This window comes from Abramis brama (genome assembly GCF_963993115.1).
Source record: "Abramis brama genome assembly, chromosome: 2".
In the NCBI taxonomy this organism is placed as follows: Eukaryota; Metazoa; Chordata; class Actinopteri; order Cypriniformes; family Leuciscidae; genus Abramis; species Abramis brama.
In genome coordinates, this window is record NC_139964.1 from 68,461,016 (window position 1) to 68,481,162 (window position 20,147).

Below are 20,147 nucleotides of genomic sequence, written 5' to 3' on the forward strand. Positions count from 1 at the left end.
GTGTTAATGTGCTCCTTATTTTACTGGAGCAGTTTTGTAAAAGTCTGAACTATTGAGAAATCATATTTACTCATTTAATTTCAGGTCCAAAGAACCAATATTTAATTATCATCACGCCAGCTTTATAATTACTATGATTTGAGCAGATAACAAAGTAAACTGTGGCAGTGTCCTGTTATATTCAGTGTTCTCACAGAGAACGTTCTCTCAAAGTTCTTCCAGTAACGTTAATAGAACGTTCCTTCAACGTTATCTGGTCTTTCGTACAAGAACATTATTCACACATGGATCATGGAATGCTTTTCTGAAATGTTTGAGTTGGAAGTTCGTCTAATGTTTTTTTTTTAAAGTTGCTGCTTGTTTCAGAACGTTCAGAGAACATTCAAAAGAAACGTTCCCATAATGTTAGAAGAACGATAAAATGGAACGTTTCCTCAACCAAGAAAACACTTTTTAAACCTGGACCCGAACACGGAGATCTTCTTCATCCCTCACAGCCTCTCCTCTTCTTCAGCCTCTTGTTGAGTTTCTTGCAGGCGTAATTTAAACAGATACTCTAACAGGGAACGTTCTGGCAAGGTTCCCTTAAAGTTCTTCCAGTAACGTTAATAGAACGTTCGTGCAATGTTATCTGGTCTTTTATAACGTTCTCAAAGCATTTGCACAAAAACATTATTTATACATCTTTCATGGAATGTTTTAGTTGGATGTTCATCTGACGTTTTTTAAAAGTTGCTGCTTGTTTCATAACGTTCAGAGAACATTCAAAAATAACGTTCCCGAAATGTTAGAAGAATGATTCAGTGGAATATTCACATAACCAAGACAAAACTTTTTAAACCATTAAAAAAACTGGAACGGTCAGATAACATTTAGATTTTCATAACTCAATGGGAATGTTCCTAGAACACATACAGTCAAACCAAGCATTACTCAGACACAGATATCATCAGTGATATTGTTCCACTAGTGTGATCAGGACACTATAGTTCATTTCTGTAAGTGAGGAGAGCAGAATAAAGTAAACTGTGACATATTACACCCAAATATTCTTCATACAGAGACTACCAGTAAAAATGATTCGGACACTTTGAGCTGATCATGTTTTGCTGAAGTGTGTTTTCTTTAATTGCTAATGATCTTTTTACACACAGACTGAACAAAATGAAGCATTGCTTGGTGATTGGTTGAGCTAAACTGGTATTATCTAATTGTGTAGTTAAATTTAACAGCTGACAGATATTCAACATAATTCATGTGTGAGACAGTCTAACAGAAGGACGGACAAAACCAGTCAAATATTCATAACTCTGAGTTCTTTATTACCATTTTCTAAACTATAGCGCATAAACTGATAATGTGAGAAATGTTGAAGGAGTGTGAATGAATGTTGGTTTGACTGTATATTTGCCATGAACTCATTCCCTAAGAAAGACATGATTCACCTCAACCGAACACGAGCTGCTTTCATACTTCATAAAGTTCTCAAAGCGTTTGCACAAAAACATTATTAAAAAAATATTTTATGGAATGTTTCAGTTGGATGTTCATCTAACGTTCAAAAGTAACGTTCAAAAGTAACGTTCAAAAGTAACGTTCAAAAGTAACGTTCAGTTTGAAGAATGATGAAATGGAATGTTCAAAACTTCTCCTTACTCAATGGGAATGTTCTTAGAACATATACATATATATATATATATTCACCTCGACCGAACACAACGAGCTGCTTTCATAATGCTTTATAATTACTATGATTTGAGCAGATAACTGAGTAAACTGTGGCAGTGTCCTGTTATATTCAGTGTTCTCACAGAGAACGTTCTCTCACAGTTCTTCCAGTAACGTTAATAGAACGTTCGTTCAACGTTATCTGGTCTTTCATAATATAATGTTGCTCGTTCAGAGAACTTTCAAAAGTAACGTTCCCATAACGCTTGAAGAATGACAATGGAATGTTCACACAAGTTTTTCCTAACTCAATGTTCTTGCTACGAACTCATTTCGACTCATGTTTCCTGAGAAAGACCCACACAAACACGGAGATCTTCATCCTCTCCTCTTCTTCAACCTCTTGTTGAGTTTCTTGCAGGCGTAATTTAAACAGATATTCTAACAGGGAACGTTTCGTTCTATTAACATTCCTGGAACGTTCGTTCAACGTTATCGGGTCTTTCATAATATAATAGCGTTTGCACAAAAACATTGTTCATGGAACGTTTTTTAAATGTTGCTCGTTCAGAGAACTTTCAAAAGTAACGTTCCCATAATGTTTGACGAATGATACAATAGAATGTTGCATTAACTTTTTTTAAAGGTCAGATAACATTCAGACTTTTCCTAACTCAATGGGAATGTTCTTAGAACATACATCTGGGATATATTCCCAGAATTCCCAGCTCAAGCGAGCCTGATCCGCCCTCGTACCTCATAGCCTTTCCTCTTCTTCAGCCTCTTCTTGTTGAGCTTCTTGCAGGCGTACAGCTTCCCGGAGCCCTTCATCTGACAGGCGGACACCTCTCCGAATCCTCCTTTTCCCAGAACCCGGAAGTCCAGGAACCAATCCTCTCCGATCGGCTGCATCTCCAGCCACTTCCACTGCATGAAGCGCTTAAAGTACATGGTCTCCAGGTAGAACGTGAAGGGAACCTCTTTGAGGAAGTCGAACACACACGCCAAGATCTCCACGAACAGATCATCCACCGCCTCCTGGTGTCGTTCCTTCACCTTCGTGATGTCGTTCTCCGGTAGAAACGGGCAGAAGAGCTTAGCCGACGGCTCCATGTAGCGCTGGAGGATTTTCCCGGCTTTCTGAACCCGGTCTTTATCCTCGGCCGTGTCGTACGCCTCCACGTCTTTCCAGAGGCGACTCGGGCCCTTGTACTCGTTGGTGGACTCCAGGTACTCTTGAAACAGGCGTTTTCCGATCGGCTGCTCCACGCAGATGCTCTTGAACTGCAGGTCCAGGGTTTCCCGCAGGTCTTCGCACACGGTGATGTGCGGGAGCTTGAGTTTGGCGTGGTACTTCTTGTCCCGGTTGGCCGCCGGGTTCGCGGATCCGTCGAAGCTCCCGCGTGCCGAGATGTACGCCGAGTTGGCCACCACCGTAGTCAAGCCTCCGATGTCCATGACGAGGAGAAGAGTCTGAGCGAGGACTGAGAACCGGACGAGGACGGATGACGGAGAGTCACAGCGAGAGCATTGGAGCTCAGCGCCTGAGACTGGAGGAGTTCGGGAAGATCATGAGATTCGGGATAGGGGTTCGGACAGCGAACGAAGGATCCGGTGTCTGATGGAGAAGTGAACAATAAGCCCTGACACACACACACACACACAGATCTACCTGACTCAACATCTTTCATAAGGGTTTATCCTCTAACTCCATAATACCTTCCTCGGGTTAAAACCCTTCACTGATGGAGGAGCGAGATCCAGAACTCACTCGCTGGGGAAATAAACCCCTGAAACAAGACAATATTGATGAATCATCAGTTGTTATGCCTTTAACAAACAAGAAAAGCTGGATGAAGATTGTTAGATGGTTGATGAGCTGAACTTCCAGCCTGGTTTTAACCTTAGTTAGACCAGCTTAATTAAAGTCCATAAGTGGTGTAAATCCAACTTTTAATGTTGTTTATGTGTCTATGTGGTGTTTTTAATGCGCTTAAACCATGTGTAATTTCATAAGTCGACTCCATTGCTCCTTAAAACTGCAGTGAACCAAAGACAGTCTCAAAAACACGCTTTGAAATCGCTGGTGTTTCTGACGTCACAAACTACCTTGTAACCAATCAGATCAACGTGTGATCGTCAACCAGTGGATCTCTGAGCTGAGTGAGTGAGTGGAGGCGGGGCTCATTTGCATATTCATAGAACCGCACATACTAAATGAGGCAAGGGTGTCGAGTTACATTCAAGATGTTTTAAGACATGAAGAAATGTAATTTTGATGATCAGAGAAGATCAGGGAGAGTAAAGGTTCTGGAAAGCATCAAGGTGAGGGTCACATTTATTGTTGTTCAATGGATTTTCATCCGTGAAATCCAGATATTTCTGAAATCCAGAAAGATTTCGTATCGCCCTGCTTGGTCTGAAGCGTCTTCTCTGTGAGCGTCATTGTTAAAGTCATAAATATTAAACGCTTCCTAATTAAACGTGGGCATTATTTTGGCTTTATCCGCGATGAACTGACGAAGAGCAGCAACAAATTATTATATTCAAAGATTATGAAGACAAATATTTCTCTTACTTTATTTCTCTTTTTTAGAAGTAGTCACTCAACTCAACTCAACTTCTTCCTGACATTACTAAACACGATTACAGATAAGAGATCAAATTTACTGTACCTGCACTTATTATTGAACTATATGAATCATATAATTTGCTATTTCTCTTTTCTCAATCATTTAAATGAAAACGTGAGGGTTTGATGTGATGATGGTAAAGGAAAGGATCTGTTTAATTAACGTTTCCCATCTGATAACCATGTTTCCGCCACAGAATAAAACAATTTAAAAGATAATTGCGACTTTTTATCTCACAATTGCGAGATATAAACTTGCAATTGTGATAAAAAAAGTCCCTTTTTTATTGTTAATTCTGTGGCGGAAACAAGCTTCCATACATTTTTTATTTTATTTACTTCCATAGTTTACATTATTTCCCAGAGAGCACAAAGAACATCCACACAAGCATATAAATCATTGGTTCGGTTTAATATCTATACATGAATAAGAAATCTATATTTTCTTTAGTATTTGATACATTGTACAAAAAGGGCTGGACGTTTGAGTTGCTGATCTCAGAGGTCATCAAAGCTCACGCCAAACGTCCCGAAAAAGCTCCAATATCAAAAATAGCTGCCGATGAGAGCCAATCACAACAAACGGGGTAAAAGGTAAAAGTGCCCCTCAGCAAACAGTGCTAAAGCCTCGATAACTCGCTCTGCAGGAGATTCTTCCACAGGTACAGCAGCACAAAGACGATCACTCGAGCTTATCTGCTCATAAGCTACTGGAGATAACAGACTGAGCTGAAGAATTATGGGAATCCTTACAGCAGGACAAACAAGATATCTGCATAATATCACCGGTTCTGGAGCCGAAGCAAATCCATCCAACCAGAACCGCTAATCATCATCATCATCATCTTCGTCTTCATCAGAGTCGTCTTCCTCCTCGTCCTCTTCTTCATCCTCCATGTGTGATGACGGCGTCTCGTCTCGGGACCCGTTTGAGCTGGACGGGCCTCGGTCTCTGACGGATCAGAACAGCTCGTGTTCACTCACGCTACACACACACACGTCAATAACACACTGATCAACATCATGCTGGAGATCATGTGATACTCACGTGGCCACATGGGAAAGCTTCCCGATCAGCTGGTTAACGGCACCCTGCGCCATTTCTACAACAGATGAACACTCATGAAGGTCAACACACACTCTCTCTCTCTCTCACACACACACACACACCCTTAACCTACTCATCTCACACACACACACACACACACACTAACCCGACCCCTAAACCTACTCATCTCACACACACACACACACACACTAACCCGAACCCTAAACCTACTCATCACACACACACACACACACACACACACACACACACACACACACACACACACACACTCACACACACACTCCTCTGACCTGTGAGGTAGGGCTGCAGGGCTTTAGGGACGAGGGTTCTGGCAATCTCTCTCTCTCACACACACACACACACACACTCACACACTCACACACACACTCCTCTGACCTGTGAGGTAGGGCTGCAGGGCTTTAGGGACGAGGGTTCTGGCGATCTCTCTCTCACACACACACACACACACACACACACACACACACACACACACTAACCCGACCCCTAAACCTACTCATCACACACACACACACACACTCCTCTGACCTGTGAGGTAGGGCTGCAGGGCTTTAGGGACGAGGGTTCTGGCGATCTCTCTCTCTCACACACACACACACACACACACACACACACACTCCTCTGACCTGTGAGGTAGGGCTGCAGGGCTTTAGGGACGAGGGTTCTGGCAATCTCTCTCTCTCACACACACACACACACACACTCACACACTCACACACACACTCCTCTGACCTGTGAGGTAGGGCTGCAGGGCTTTAGGGACGAGGGTTCTGGCAATCTCTCTCTCTCACACACACACACACACACACTCACACACTCACACACACACTCCTCTGACCTGTGAGGTAGGGCTGCAGGGCTTTAGGGACGAGGGTTCTGGCAATCTCTCTCTCTCACACACACACACACACACACTCACACACTCACACACACACTCCTCTGACCTGTGAGGTAGGGCTGCAGGGCTTTAGGGACGAGGGTTCTGGCGATCTCTCTCTCTCACACACACACACACACACACACACACACACACACACTAACCCGACCCCTAAACCTACTCATCACACACACACACACACACTCCTCTGACCTGTGAGGTAGGGCTGCAGGGCTTTAGGGACGAGGGTTCTGGCGATCTTCAGCTGCTCCGGGTTACAGCGACCCGACTCCAGGCCGAACGCCAGACCCATGCGCTTCAGAACCTCCACGTCATCGTGGATCTCAAACATGCTGTCGAAGTTAAACAGGTACTCGAACCTGCGGAGACACGAGCGTCAGAGCAGGACGAGCTCACGCGGATCAGAGGACACACACGCGGACACACACACACACTAGAGTTCTGCTACCCGACCCGAGCCTGAAGGGTCCCGAGAAACTCACGGGTTCGGGCCGGATGATTTCGGGTACGGGCTTCAGTTTAAAGCAGAGGAGGCGTCGCGCGCTCACACACACACACACACACACGTGCGCGCTCACACACACACACGCACACACACTCACACTCACACACTCGCACACGCGCACACACACACACTCACTCTCACTCACACTCACACACACACGCACACTCACACACGCGCACACACACTCACACTCACACACACACACACTCACACTCACACACGCGCACACACACACACGCACACACACACACACTCACACTCACACACTCGCACGCACACACACACACACACACACACGCTCACTTGTCGTTGGAGATGCTGCAGTCGATGACGGTCCTCTTGCTGGTGTTGATGATGATGAAGGGCAGGTGGATGAGTGTGTTTGGAGAGGGAGATCTCTGGCTCTGACGCTCCGCCTGACGGTTGCGCTGCACCAGGTTCTTAAACGCGATTTGCTGGAAATCAGGAGATGAGACGTACAGGAATCATCATTCCTCATCACCAGCACGGGAAAGCAAACCGGTTTTTACATAGTTGCCCATTCATTCATACAGGGAAAATCAAAAGAAAATACATCAGACTTGGTTTTATTTTTAAAAAAAAGTATATACAGTATAATATATATATATATATATATATATATACACGTATATATAAAAAAATTCTACACAATTTAAATAAGACATCTGTAATAAATAATGTTAAATGTGCTAAATTGTCATGAACATATTGTGTAATTAATCAAAACAAAGAGTTTTTTGAAAATTGGTCTTCAAATTTTTTTTTAAACATTTTTTTTGGATTTGATTTGAATTGTTTTATTAAATGCTGTTAAACAAGACATCTGTAATAAACAATTAGGGCTTAAATTAGATGAAAATGTGCATTTAAAAAAAATGTCTTCACACAAAACAATATTTGTTTATTTGTTATTGGATTTTATTTATAGCTTTATCAAATGCCGTTAAATAAGAAATCTGCAGTGATCATTTGGGTCTTAAATGTGCTTAATTGTGATCAAAATATCGGGGAATTAAAAAATGTCCTTAAAAGCAAAATAAATATATATTTTTATTTATTGTTTTATTGAATCAGATGTTGAAAAACATTTTTTTTGCTTTAACTAAAGTGCAAAAACAACAAGCACAAAACTAAACGCCACACATTTCTCTCTTCTGTCGTTTTACCCGTCGCCCATATAAACCAGAAGGTATGAGGTGCGGTGTATATGAAACAGACAGGAAGTGATGCGAAGAATATATATATATTGTGTATATATATAAAAACAGAGTTCTGACAGACAGGAAGTGATGCGATGAATATATATATATATTGTATATATATAAAAACAGAGCTCTGACAGACAGGAAGTGATGCGATGTACCTGCAGTATGAGCTCCTGCAGCTGAGACTGTTTGTGTTTGATTCTCTCGAGTCGTCTCTGCCGCTCGACCTTCAGGAGACACACAGATGACACACTCACTCATGAACACGGCTGTGTGTCAGCGCTGCACGATTAATCGCACTGAAACCGCACGCCATTTGGCAAAGGCTGAGATTATATTATGCGCAGCTCATAGTGCAGACAACAGGTTCATAAATGCTTCTCGTGTTTGGAAAGATGTTTGACGTGTGTTTTCAAATGCACGTTATAAGCGGCTCGAACTCAGTGCTGTCAGAGTGAGCCGTACGTCACTGACACGCTGCACATTACACACAATCATTTCATAATCGAGATACAACTCAGTTTAAGTGCGATTACATGCAAAGTACGATTACTCGTGCAGCGCTACTCATGAACATTCAACACGATCAACACTTTCCTGCAGCTCAAACAGTAGAGCGCTGGCGCTTGCAACGCCAAGGTCATGGGTTCGATTCCCAGGGACAGCAAGAACTGATAATAATGTAAATGTGTGCCTTGAGATGCAAGCGTCTGCCAGATGCATAAATGTAAATGAGCCCTGGGACTGACTGACCTCCAGATCCTCACACTCCTGAGCCGAGTTAGTGGGGAATCCAATCCACTTGATCTCCTTCTTGTCTTTGGAGATGATGTTCATGGCCATCAGGACGTTCAGGGCGTCGTAAACGCGTCTGCGGATGTTCTTCTGATCGTACACGTGCTGGAGGACCAATGACACGAGTCGGTGATCAACGTCTGTCGCCGTGTTTACATTACCCTTCAAACTGCGCAAACTGAAAATACGGCCAATGGAAACACGGCAATTTCACGCAAAAACTCCCATATTTCACAAAAATGTTTTTATGCTCGCATGAGGTTTTTCAGGCAGTTCTAGGCCTGAAAATATGGCGTTTTAGTCGCATAACATCCGTTATTGGAAACGCCATAATTTCTCAGTAGTTTTATATCGACATTTAGAAAATATCACAAAAGTTTCACGCAAATGTGACCCTGGATCTCTAAACCAGTCTCGAGTCGCACGGGTAAAAAAAATTATAATATTTAAAAAATTTACCCTTGTGACTGGTTTTGTGGTCCAGGGTCACACATCTGTAATGGAAACGTGGCTCGTGATTGACATCAAGCGAGAGAGAGTGTGTGTGTGTGTGTGTGTGTGTGTGAGTGACTGCCACGTTCGGGGAGATTTGTGTGTGTGTGTGACTGACCGCCACGTTCGGGGAGATGTGTGTGTGTGTGTGTGTGTGAGTGACCGCCACGTTCGGGGAGATTTGTGTGTGTGTGTGTGTGTGACTGACCACCACGTTCGGGGAGATGTGTGTGTGTGTGTGTGTGTGTGTGACTGACCGCCACGTTCGGGGAGATGTTTGTGTGTGTGTGTGTGAGTGACTGCCACGTTCAGGGAGATGTGTGTGTGTGTGTGTGTGTGAGAGACTGACCACCTCGTTCGGGGAGATGTGTGTGTGTGTGTGTGAGACTGAACGCCTCGTTCGGGGAGATGTGTGTGTGTGTGTGTGTGTATGTGTGTGAGACTGAACGCCTCGTTCGGGGAGATGTGTGTGTGTGTGTGTGAGAGAGACTGACCGCCTCGTTCGGGGAGATTTGTGTGTGTGTGTGACTGACCGCCACGTTCAGGGAGATGTGTGTGTGTGTGTGTGAGAGACTGACCGCCTCGTTCGGGGAGATGTGTGTGTGTATGTGTGTGAGACTGAACGCCTCGTTCGGGGAGATGTGTGTGTGTGTGTGTATGTGTGTGAGACTGAACGCCTCGTTCGGGGAGATGTGTGTGTGTGAGAGAGACTGACCGCCTCGTTCGGGGAGATGTGTGTGTGTGTGTGTGACTGACCGCCTCGTTCAGGGAGATGTGTGTGTGACAAACTGACCGCCTCATTCGGGGAGATGTGTGTGTGTGTGTGAGTGACTGACCGCCTCGTTCGGGGAGATGTGTGTGTGTGTGTGAGTGACTGACCGCCTCGTTCGGGGAGATGTGTGTGTGTGTGTGTGTGTGTGACTGACCGCCTCGTTCAGGGAGATGTGTGTGTGTGTGTGAGTGACTGACCGCCTCGTTCAGGTAGATGTGTGTGTGTGTGTGAGTGACTGACCGCCTCGTTCGGGGAGATGTGTGTGTGTGTGACTGACCGCCTCGTTCAGGGAGATGTGTGTGTGTGTGTGAGTGACTGACCGCCTCGTTCAGGTAGATGTGTGTGTGTGTGTGAGTGACTGACCGCCTCGTTCAGGTAGATGTGTGTGTGTGTGTGAGTGACTGACCGCCTCGTTCGGGGAGATGTGTGTGTGTGTGTGTGTGTGTGACTGACCGCCTCGTTCAGGGAGATGTGTGTGTGTGTGAGACTGACCGCCTCGTTCAGGTAGATGTGTGTGTGTGTGTGTGTGTGAGAGACTGACCGCCTCGTTCAGGTAGATGTGTGTGTGTGTGTGTGTGTGTGAGTGAGTGACTGACCGCCTCGTTCGGGGAGATGTGTGTGTGTGTGTGAGACTGACCGCCTCGTTCAGGTAGATGTGTGTGTGTGTGTGAGTGACTGACCGCCTCGTTCGGGGAGATGTGTGTGTGTGTGTGTGTGACTGACCGCCTCGTTCAGGGAGATGTGTGTGTGTGTGAGAGACTGACCGCCTCGTTCAGGTAGATGTGTGTGTGTGTGTGAGTGACTGACCGCCTCGTTCGGGGAGATTTGTGTGTGTGTGTGTGTGTGTGTGTGACTGACCGCCACGTTCAGGGAGATGTGTGTGTGTGTGTGTGTGTGTGTGAGAGACTGACCGCCTCGTTCGGGGAGATGTGTGTGTGTGTGTGAGAGACTGACCGCCTCGTTTGGGGAGATGTGTGTGTGTGTGTGAGAGACTGACCGCCTCGTTCGGGGAGATGTGTGTGTGTGTGTGTGAGAGACTGACCGCCTCGTTTGGGGAGATGTGTGTGTGTGTGTGAGAGACTGACCGCCTCGTTCGGGGAGATGTGTGTGTGTGTGTGAGAGACTGACCGCCTCGTTCGGGGAGATGTGTGTGTGTGTGTGTGAGAGACTGACCGCCTCGTTCGGGGAGATGTGTGTGTGTGTGTGAGAGACTGACCGCCTCGTTCGGGGAGATGTGTGTGTGTGTGTGAGAGACTGACCGCCTCGTTTGGGGAGATGTGTGTGTGTGTGTGAGACTGACCGCCTCGTTTGGGGAGATGTGTGTGTGTGTGTGAGAGACTGACCGCCTCGTTCGGGGAGATGTGTGTGTGTGTGTGAGACTGACCGCCTCGTTCGGGGAGATGTGTGTGTGTGTGTGAGAGACTGACCGCCTCGTTCGGGGAGATGTGTGTGTGTGTGTGTGAGAGACTGACCGCCTCGTTCGGGGAGATGTGTGTGTGTGTGTGAGAGACTGACCGCCTCGTTCGGGGAGATGTGTGTGTGTGTGTGAGAGACTGACCGCCTCGTTCGGGGAGATGTGTGTGTGTGTGTGTGAGACTGACCGCCTCGTTCGGGGAGATGTGTGTGTGTGTGTGAGAGACTGACCGCCTCGTTCGGGGAGATGTGTGTGTCACTGGAGCTGAACTCCGTCACCAGCTCGTCTGCCACCTCGTTGTAGGACGTCACCACCTTCTTCTGCACCTTCTCACACACTTTCATGGAGAAATGCCTCAAACCCTTCCCGCTTTTATCACCTTTCCTGCTGCGCCTGCCGGAGGAGCCATGATGCTCGTCACAGGAGCTCAACAGCAGCAACAACACAGTGCTAGTGATGGGTCGTTCATTGCGTGTCACATGACAGATTAACCAAAGACTCAGAAGGTGAATTAAATATTTATGTTCCCTGTAAATTATCTTTAACTGCATTATAATGATTTCTTAACTCAAGATATGATCAAGACTGCACAGGTGGAAGTTTTCTGGGAACTTGGCTGTTAAAAGTATAACATCTAAAGCCCCTTAAATGAACAAAATAACTCGAATAAAGATTCAAGAGAGTCAGTAAAATGATCCGAACTTCCCATCATCCCTACAGAGAACAGAACACACACGTGTGTGTGAGCGATGATGTTCCTCAGCACTGCTGGGGTTAACAGATGTTTCTAGGGTTCGCACAGATTCTGTAAAATTACATTTCTAGGACTTTAAGGAATTTTCAAGCACTAAAATATACTATAATATACTATAATATATACTAAAAAATAAATATTGCATATCATCAAAAAAAAATTACACTTCATATATATTGTCTTTCAATAATTCAAGCACTTTTCCAAGTACCTTTCATAAATAAGACTGTTTTCAATGTGTGTTTTTTGAGACTTTCAAAATACCCCATTCCAAAAAGTCAGATTCAAGCACCTTGTACGAACCCTGTTTCAAGGACCTAAATGACATCACTTCCTGTGTGGAACTATTTATGGCAGATTCTATTTGCTTTAAAGGGATATTTCACCCTAAATTAAGTCATCATTTACTCCCACAATGCCGCACAACCTGCTTTCTTTTTCGGACCACAAAAGGAGATTTAAAAAGAAACGTCCCGCTCACACTCATCCAGATAAAGACGTCAGTGGCGGACAAAAGTGTCATAGAACGAGACATGTTTTAAAGATTCTCCTTCTGTGGTCTGAAAACTAAAGAAGGGCATTCGACATTAGAACTGCAACATTACCCAAACACGGAAGTTTGAACACTTCATATTTCTCCTCAAGGGAAACAAGCTCATGTCCATGTGACTGATTATAGTGCATTGTGGGACACCAGTTTGAGCTGTGAGTGATGAACTCCTCGTGATCCCGATGAGGACGGCACAGGGCGGCACGATCCACTGGAGCAAGATTTGGCTTCGGCAATTATCAAAATATATATAAATAGATTTTTTTTAATAGTAAATTTTGTTTATTTTAAAGAGAAATATGTCAATAGTATTATGTCTTATTTTGTTTATTTTATTAAGCAATATTATATAAGTATTCATTAATAGTCATATTGATATATAATATAACTAATAATAAAAAACTTTTTTAAATAATTGTTTTATTACATTTTTATGCTATTTTATAGACATATTGATCCAGAATCTCAGACGTTTGGCCTGATTGTGCAGCTCTACAATCAACCACAGCAAACCGGGATTTTTATTTTTGTTTGTTTGAAACTGAAATAAATATTAGTATTGTATTGTACATTTTTATTTTAAATATGCAAATATTTTTTGTATTTTATTTTACATTAACTTATTATTGTAACATTAAATAGTAATTTAAATAAACTTTTATTTATTTAGTAGTAATAATAATTTTCATGTTTTAAAATAACTTTTTAATTTTTAATTCTATTTTTATACGATTTTAGACATATTGATACAGAATCTCAGACGTTTGGCCTGATTGTGCATCCCAACGACCAACCACAGCAAACCAGGGGTTTTTGTTGTTGTTTAATCACATTTTTTTTAATGATTTTGTGTGCCATTTTTGCCACGAGCCGGGACTCGAACTCAGGCTGCCCGAAGCACAGCGACGCTACATGTCGGCGCACTTGCCCACGAGGCTATCGGCGCCGACATTGTTTAATCACATTTTTAAAGCCATTTTCCCGTGGGATCGTGCCGTCCTCTTGCCGATCACAGGAGCATCATGTGCTGATGTACAGACGCTGGAGCCGACGGTGGACTAACCCAGTGGACCAGGGCGAGGACTCGTGTGTGTTCTGGGTCTGTGGCGTGTGGAAGTGTGTGTTGGGCGAGCGCGGGCCGGGTAACAGGACCGTCCTCTGAGGGGTTCCCATCACCTGCAGGAACACACATCACAGTCACACTCTCCTTTATTTATACAGCGCTTTACACAACACAGAGTTTCACAGCAGCTTTACAGAGATAACAGGAGAATAATGCAGCAAAGTTTGTTTCCAGAAGAAAATAGCGTCACAGTCCAGCTGAAGTAAGTTCAGTGATGGTTCATTTCTGTTGTAAAAAAGTTATTAATTTAGTTCATTTATATATATAGCCGCTCTGGAGAAAGCCGTGATGTCATCGATCAGCTCAGTTCAGTTCTCATATAATGGTGTCAGTGCAGGAGATCAATAATATTGATGACTATTAAATTAAATGTAACTACGCAAGACAGAGGAAACCAAGGAACCAAAACTCCATCAGTGACGGAATGGAGAAACCAGACTCAGTCTCAGTTCTCCTCTGGCCAACGAGCGAGCAGTGTGTGATTGTGATCATGATTCAGGCAGCATTACAGGTCAGAGGTCAGACTGGATCAGAACATTCAGAATATCACCAGTGCGGGCGAGAGTGAGTTCTGCGGCTGTGCTCGTTCCTCCAGACGAGCTGCTGTATTAGGATGATAATGCTGATGGTGAAGATGAAGAGGAAGCTAATCCCGCTGACTCCAGCGTTCTGTGATCCGCTTACACAGACTCTCACGGGTCACCTCACACAATGTTAATGGGAGGGGGTGGGAGGGGCCAGCGAGTGTGGTCATGTGACCGCTCATGCTTCATTACAGGGTTAGTTCACCCAAAAATGAATGTTCTGTACCCCCATCCTTCATGCTGACTGAGCTTTCAAAGTTGTTCTGGAAAGGGTGAAGCTGATTGGCTGGTTGTCACATGACCTGCGGTGCGCTTGTGGCATTCTGAAACACTTTATTTTATTTTTATAAGCGCTTGCCGCGCGCCTACATTTGAAATGACGAACTTGAGCGCGAAAGACGCGATATGTGAACGGCCCCTGGGCGAGCGACCTCCAATCAGAGACCCCTGCAATAGACCTTATTCAGAGCAGCGCTCTGGGGCAGAGCTTTAGATTCTAGAGAGCATTTGATTGGACAGGAGATGTGATGAGACGCGATGATGTCATAAAAACCCCTGATCCATTTTAGCGGAAGTGAGAGACTAAGTTTTGAATGCTTATATCTCCTACATGCGAATCTAGTCACTGTTTTGGAACACGCCAGCTCATTCATAACCTTAAGGCTAACATATTCATATTAAAACATAAATTTTGATTTCAGGAGGGCTTTAAACATGCCGTGTGTGTGTGTGTGTGTGATTGCGAGACTCTTACTACATGTGGCAGCACATGAGCGCCGGTGAGTGTTTTCGGCAGGATCTGTTTGACCGAAGAGATGGACGCCGGATGAAGGGTCAGGAACGACAACACACCTGCAGCTGCAACACACACACACACACACATAGACACACACACACACACAGACACGCAGAGACACACACACACAGATCATTAATATTTTAATATTGTATATTTATAATATACACATTTTCCTGACATACAGTCAAACCCAACATTACTCAGACACAGATATCATCTGTGATATTGTTCCACTAGTGTGATCAGGACACTATAGTTCATTTCTGTAAGTGAGGAGAGCAGAATAAAGTAAACTGTGACATATTACACCCAATAATTCTTCATACAGAGACTACCAGTAAAAATGATTCGGACACTTTGAGCTGATCATGTTTTGCTGAAGTGTGTTTTCTTTAATTGCTAATGATCTTTTTTACTAGCTTTACATAAATTACAGTTTAAAAGTTTGGGGTGGGAAACATTTATTAATGTTTCTGAAAGAGTCTCTTCTGCTCATTAATGCTGTGTTTATTTGATCAAAAACACAGTAAAAACAGTGAAATATTATTCTAATGTAAATCAGCTGTTGTCTATGTGAATATACAGTAAAGTGTAATTTATTCCTGTGATCAAAGCTGATGTTCAGCATCATTACTCCAGTCTTCAGTGTCACATGATCCTTCAGAAATCACTCTAATATGAGGATTTGATGCTCAAGAAGCATTTATGATTATTATCAGTGTTGAAAACAGTTCATATGTTTGTGGAAACTGTGATACATTTTATTTTTCAGGATTCTTTGATGAATAGAAAGTTCAAAAGAACAGCATTTATTTGAAATAGAATCTTTTGTAACATTATAAATGTCACTTTGGATCAAATTAATGTGTCTTTGATGAATAAAAATGTATCTTACCCCAAACTTTTGAACAGTAGTATATATTTGTATCACATTATTAGCATTAAAAACATATCTATAAATCAATAATTGCATTCTATTTTCTCATTTTTTACACACATTGTAGTGTTTGAGTGGCTGTCGACTAGTGTGATCATATTAAGAAAAATCATCAGACATTATTTTTAATTAAATGTCACTTTTGATCAACTTAATGCATCCCTGATAAAAGATATTAAAAACAATATTTTGAACAGTGATGTTATTGGATGTAACTTTACACACACAAGGTTAGTCAGCGATTAACAGTAATAATGTTTAGACAACAAAGTTTTGTATCCTAATTATTGTATCCCAACTGTCGTTACCCATCATGCACTGGGCTCAGTGTGTAATTACCCCAGCTGTCGTTACCCATCATGCACTGGGCTCAGTGTGTAATTACCCCAGCTGTCGTTACCCATCATGCACTGGGCTCAGTGTGTAATTACCCCAGCTGTCGTTACCCATCATGCACTGGGCTCAGTGTGTAATGAACCCCAGCTGTCGTTACCCATCATGCACTGGGCTCAGTGTGTAATTACCCCAGCTGTCGTTACCCATCATGCACTGGGCTCAGTGTGTAATGAACCCCAGCTGTCGTTACCCATCATGCACTGGGCTCAGTGTGTAATTACCCCAGCTGTCGTTACCCATCATGCACTGGGCTCAGTGTGTAATGAACCCCAGCTGTCGTTACCCATCATGCACTGGGCTCAGTGTGTAATGAACCCCAGCTGTCGTTACCCATCATGCACTGGGCTCAGTGTGTAATTACCCCAGCTGTCGTTACCCATCATGCACTGGGCTCAGTGTGTAATGAACCCCAGCTGTCGTTACCCATCATGCACTGGGCTCAGTGTGTAATGAACCCCAGCTGTCGTTACCCATCATGCACTGGGCTCAGTGTGTACTCACGTTTTCCCGGACTCAGAGTCTGGTTGACAAACAGCTTTATCTCTCCAGTAGTTTCTTTGAGTCCAGCCTGAGGATCAGAGAGACGGAGATTATGATCTTATAAAAGAAATGCTGGAATTATTACATCAACATGAGCAGTTCATTCATTTGCGGATGCTTGTGTTTAATAATCATAGAAACAACAACACCACAGTTTCAGTTCCACAGCAACCATCTCTCAGTATCAGCAGATCCAGTGTGTGTTACAGTGGCTGAATTAATCTTAATTTCCAGCAGAAATGACCCGGTTTCTGTGCTGTTAGATCTCATATCATCCATCATTACATGTGAGTTTAATATTTTCCCCCTTTGAACGGTCAACTTCAATGCAAACGAGATATGTAAAACATAACCGTAAACTAGTCTGGACAGGGAAATATGGCACGTGTGTGTGTGTGTGTGTGTGTAATATTGTGAAGCGTGTGTTTCTTACATCTTTAGCCATGATGGAGACCTGAGCGTGTGGCCAGTCCTCGCTCTGAGACGGCAGTTCTGCTGAAACACAAAACACTTTATTAAACTCATCATTAAAGTGAAGTTACACTGGTCTTTTCTCCTCTATTGTGTCGTATATCCGAGCGAAACGCTTCAGGAACAAGAACAAATGTGGGCGGGGATTGATTGTGTCTGTGGGGAATTGATTGGACGGTCGTGGTTTGCTATTGGCTGATCTCATGTGAGTGACAGGTTATAGCCCCGCCCACGCGCCAGTAAACACGTCATCAGAGAGGGAAGTTACTCTGATTCAAGATTACAGTGAGCTGTCAGATATTATGAACTTACATGATGCATGTTTAATTAACTCAACTCCATGTTTATTGGACTAAGACACATATAAACAACAACAAAAAGAAGTTGCACTTTTCTGAGCTCAATCCCGTTTCCACCACATAAGAAAAATAATGCTTTAGTAAATCTTTATTATGTTTTATTCTCATAAAAAGTCATAATTATGACATATCTGAGTTAGGCTGTCATAATTTCTACGCATTTATGTCATGATTATATACTTTTAAAAAGTTCGGAGAGCGACGCGAATCATCATCGCATCGCGACCCTCGCGCTGTTGTGCGCGTTAGCTCGACGCTGCTAACGCTAAGCTAACCTAACCTAGCGAGCTAACGCTTCCACTTACCTCGCACACACACACACAAACTACCTAACATACACTGATTTATCTTACCTTAACTACCCCGCTCACATCCGCGTCATATCTCGCGCTGATATTTACAGTTAGTTGGATAAAAGTCAGTGTTTATCAGCGAGCTACTTCAGCTATTCCTGCACACAGCAGTCAGTCAAACTGAGCTTGGCGGCCTCCCGTGAGCGCGCGTCATGATTGGATGCACGCGGTGTGACGTCAGCGCGCATTCACAACTCCACTGGGAAACCCGAGTCATCTCAGCAAATCGGTTCATAAACGAATCAGTGATTCACTCGAGTCATCACACATAGAATCTTCGCCACAGACCCACAGTTACTAGTTATTGTTATATGTAAATGCTTTGGCAACACTGTGATACACAGCCATGCTAATGAAGCTCATTTGATTTTGGGATTTTTTCTAACTATTATAACGGTGTTATTAACATAGTACATGGTATGTAGCCTACATACATAAAACTCAAAATGGCAAAAAAGAGTCTGAAAGCTCTATCAGTGTGAAGGAAACCTAATAATCAGTTGTGTATGATCATGTTAACATATGGTTAATATAGTAAGTAACTTTTATAAGGTCACAGTCGGGTGTTTATGGTTAGGGAATCGATTCGAATGAATCATTAACAGAATGATTCGACTCGCACACCACTCGGTCTAAACTTTGCATTTGTTGTTAATTCAGCTATCAATATTACTCAAGAAGCCTGTGTATAAATCAAAGCTCAATTTAGTTATAGATGTAATGATGATTATGTGTATGTTAATAACACGCAAATGAGCTCCTGTCGTTACTGACCTGGTTAAAAGTCTCTGTGTCTGTGGTCTGATGTTATTCTGCTGCCTTGACGAGCTATCGGAATGATCGTGAATATTAGTTTGAACGCGCTCTCAAGCTCGTAATCGCGACTTCAGAAGTGGGAAGTTTCCGACAGCACGTGAAGGGCAGGGTTAGGCATGTGGAAACATGACTGTAATTCACACACACAGATCCAGCATTATGGCATTTTTAAAATGCAGGTTGACATTTACACTGCTGGATGAAAGGCTTTTTAAAACAAGTTTGACCATAATGTTGACTCAATGTGTAGGCTACGTCTCGTTTCGTATTTCTGCCACAGAATAAAAAACAAATCATGCTTTGGTAAATCTTATGACAAAAAAAAAAAAAAAAAAAAAAAATTCAAAATTATGAATAATCAGTCAAAATCATGACATAAAAATATAATTAAGATTAATTATATAATGTAAGTCATAAATATGAGAAAAAGTCACAATTATGAACATACTAAGTCATTATTATGAGATAAGACATAATTATGAGATTAAAAAACTGAAATTATGACATACCAAGTCATAATTATTAGACACAAATACATAATTATGAACATACTAAGTAATCATTATTGTGAGAGAAGTCATAAATATGAGATAAAAAGTCATAATTATGAACATACTTAGTCAATATTATGAGATAAGGCATAATTATGAGATTAAAAAAGATGAAATTATGACCATACAATTGAATTATGACATACTAAGTCATAAATGTGAGATAAATAGTCATAATTATGACATACTAAGTCATAAATGTGAGATAAATAGTCATAATTATGAACATACTAAGTAATCATTATTATGAGATAAGGCATAATCATGAGATTTAAAAAGCTGAAATTATGACATTAAGATTCAACTGACATACTAAGTCATAATTATGAGACAAAAATTCATATTTATGAACATACTAAGTAATCATTATTATGAGAGGTCATAAATATGAGATAAAAAGTCATAATTATGAACATACTTAGTCA

General features: G+C 42.7%; 2 protein-coding genes across 3 annotated transcripts in view; both read right to left on the minus strand.

Moving 5' to 3' along the window:
- The window catches only part of grk1a (G protein-coupled receptor kinase 1 a), a 16,300-nt gene extending 12,960 nt beyond the window's left edge, over nt 1-3,340 (minus strand). The window contains exon 1 of the mRNA XM_084105312.1: nt 2,425-3,340. Coding sequence (XP_083961438.1) covers nt 2,425-3,126 — 702 coding nt within the window. The 5' untranslated portion in view covers nt 3,127-3,340. The remainder of the gene's footprint in view (nt 1-2,424) is intronic.
- Nucleotides 3,341-4,693: 1,353 nt separating this feature from the next.
- On the minus strand, nt 4,694-18,517 carry tfdp1b (transcription factor Dp-1, b). Of its 2 annotated transcripts, none has more exons than XM_084105324.1 (12): nt 18,356-18,517; nt 17,606-17,664; nt 17,134-17,200; nt 15,255-15,358; nt 13,857-13,969; nt 11,720-11,882; nt 8,770-8,916; nt 8,175-8,243; nt 7,094-7,245; nt 6,478-6,644; nt 5,349-5,403; nt 4,694-5,252 (listed from the first exon to the last, which is right to left on the minus strand). In XM_084105324.1, exons 2-12 carry the CDS (start codon nt 17,615-17,617, stop codon nt 5,126-5,128), a joined length of 1,176 nt encoding a protein of 391 aa, XP_083961450.1. In that variant the 5' UTR covers nt 17,618-17,664; nt 18,356-18,517; the 3' UTR covers nt 4,694-5,125. The 2 variants fall into 2 exon arrangements, with proteins under 2 accessions (XP_083961450.1, XP_083961451.1); XM_084105325.1 differs by having other exon boundaries at nt 17,606-17,667; nt 18,356-18,504.
- Between the last annotated feature and the right edge of the window lie 1,630 nt (nt 18,518-20,147).

What these genes read in the sequence shown, in the direction of transcription:
- tfdp1b (XM_084105324.1), bottom strand. An exon ending in GACTCTGAGTCCGGGAAAAC is followed by an intron (nt 15,359 to 17,133) that starts GTGAGTACACAC and finishes TGTGTGTTGCAG; the next exon opens with CTGCAGGTGTGTTGTCGTTC. An exon ending in CCTGCAGCCCTACCTCACAG is followed by an intron (nt 5,404 to 6,477) that starts GTCAGAGGAGTG and finishes CATCTGTTGTAG; the next exon opens with AAATGGCGCAGGGTGCCGTT.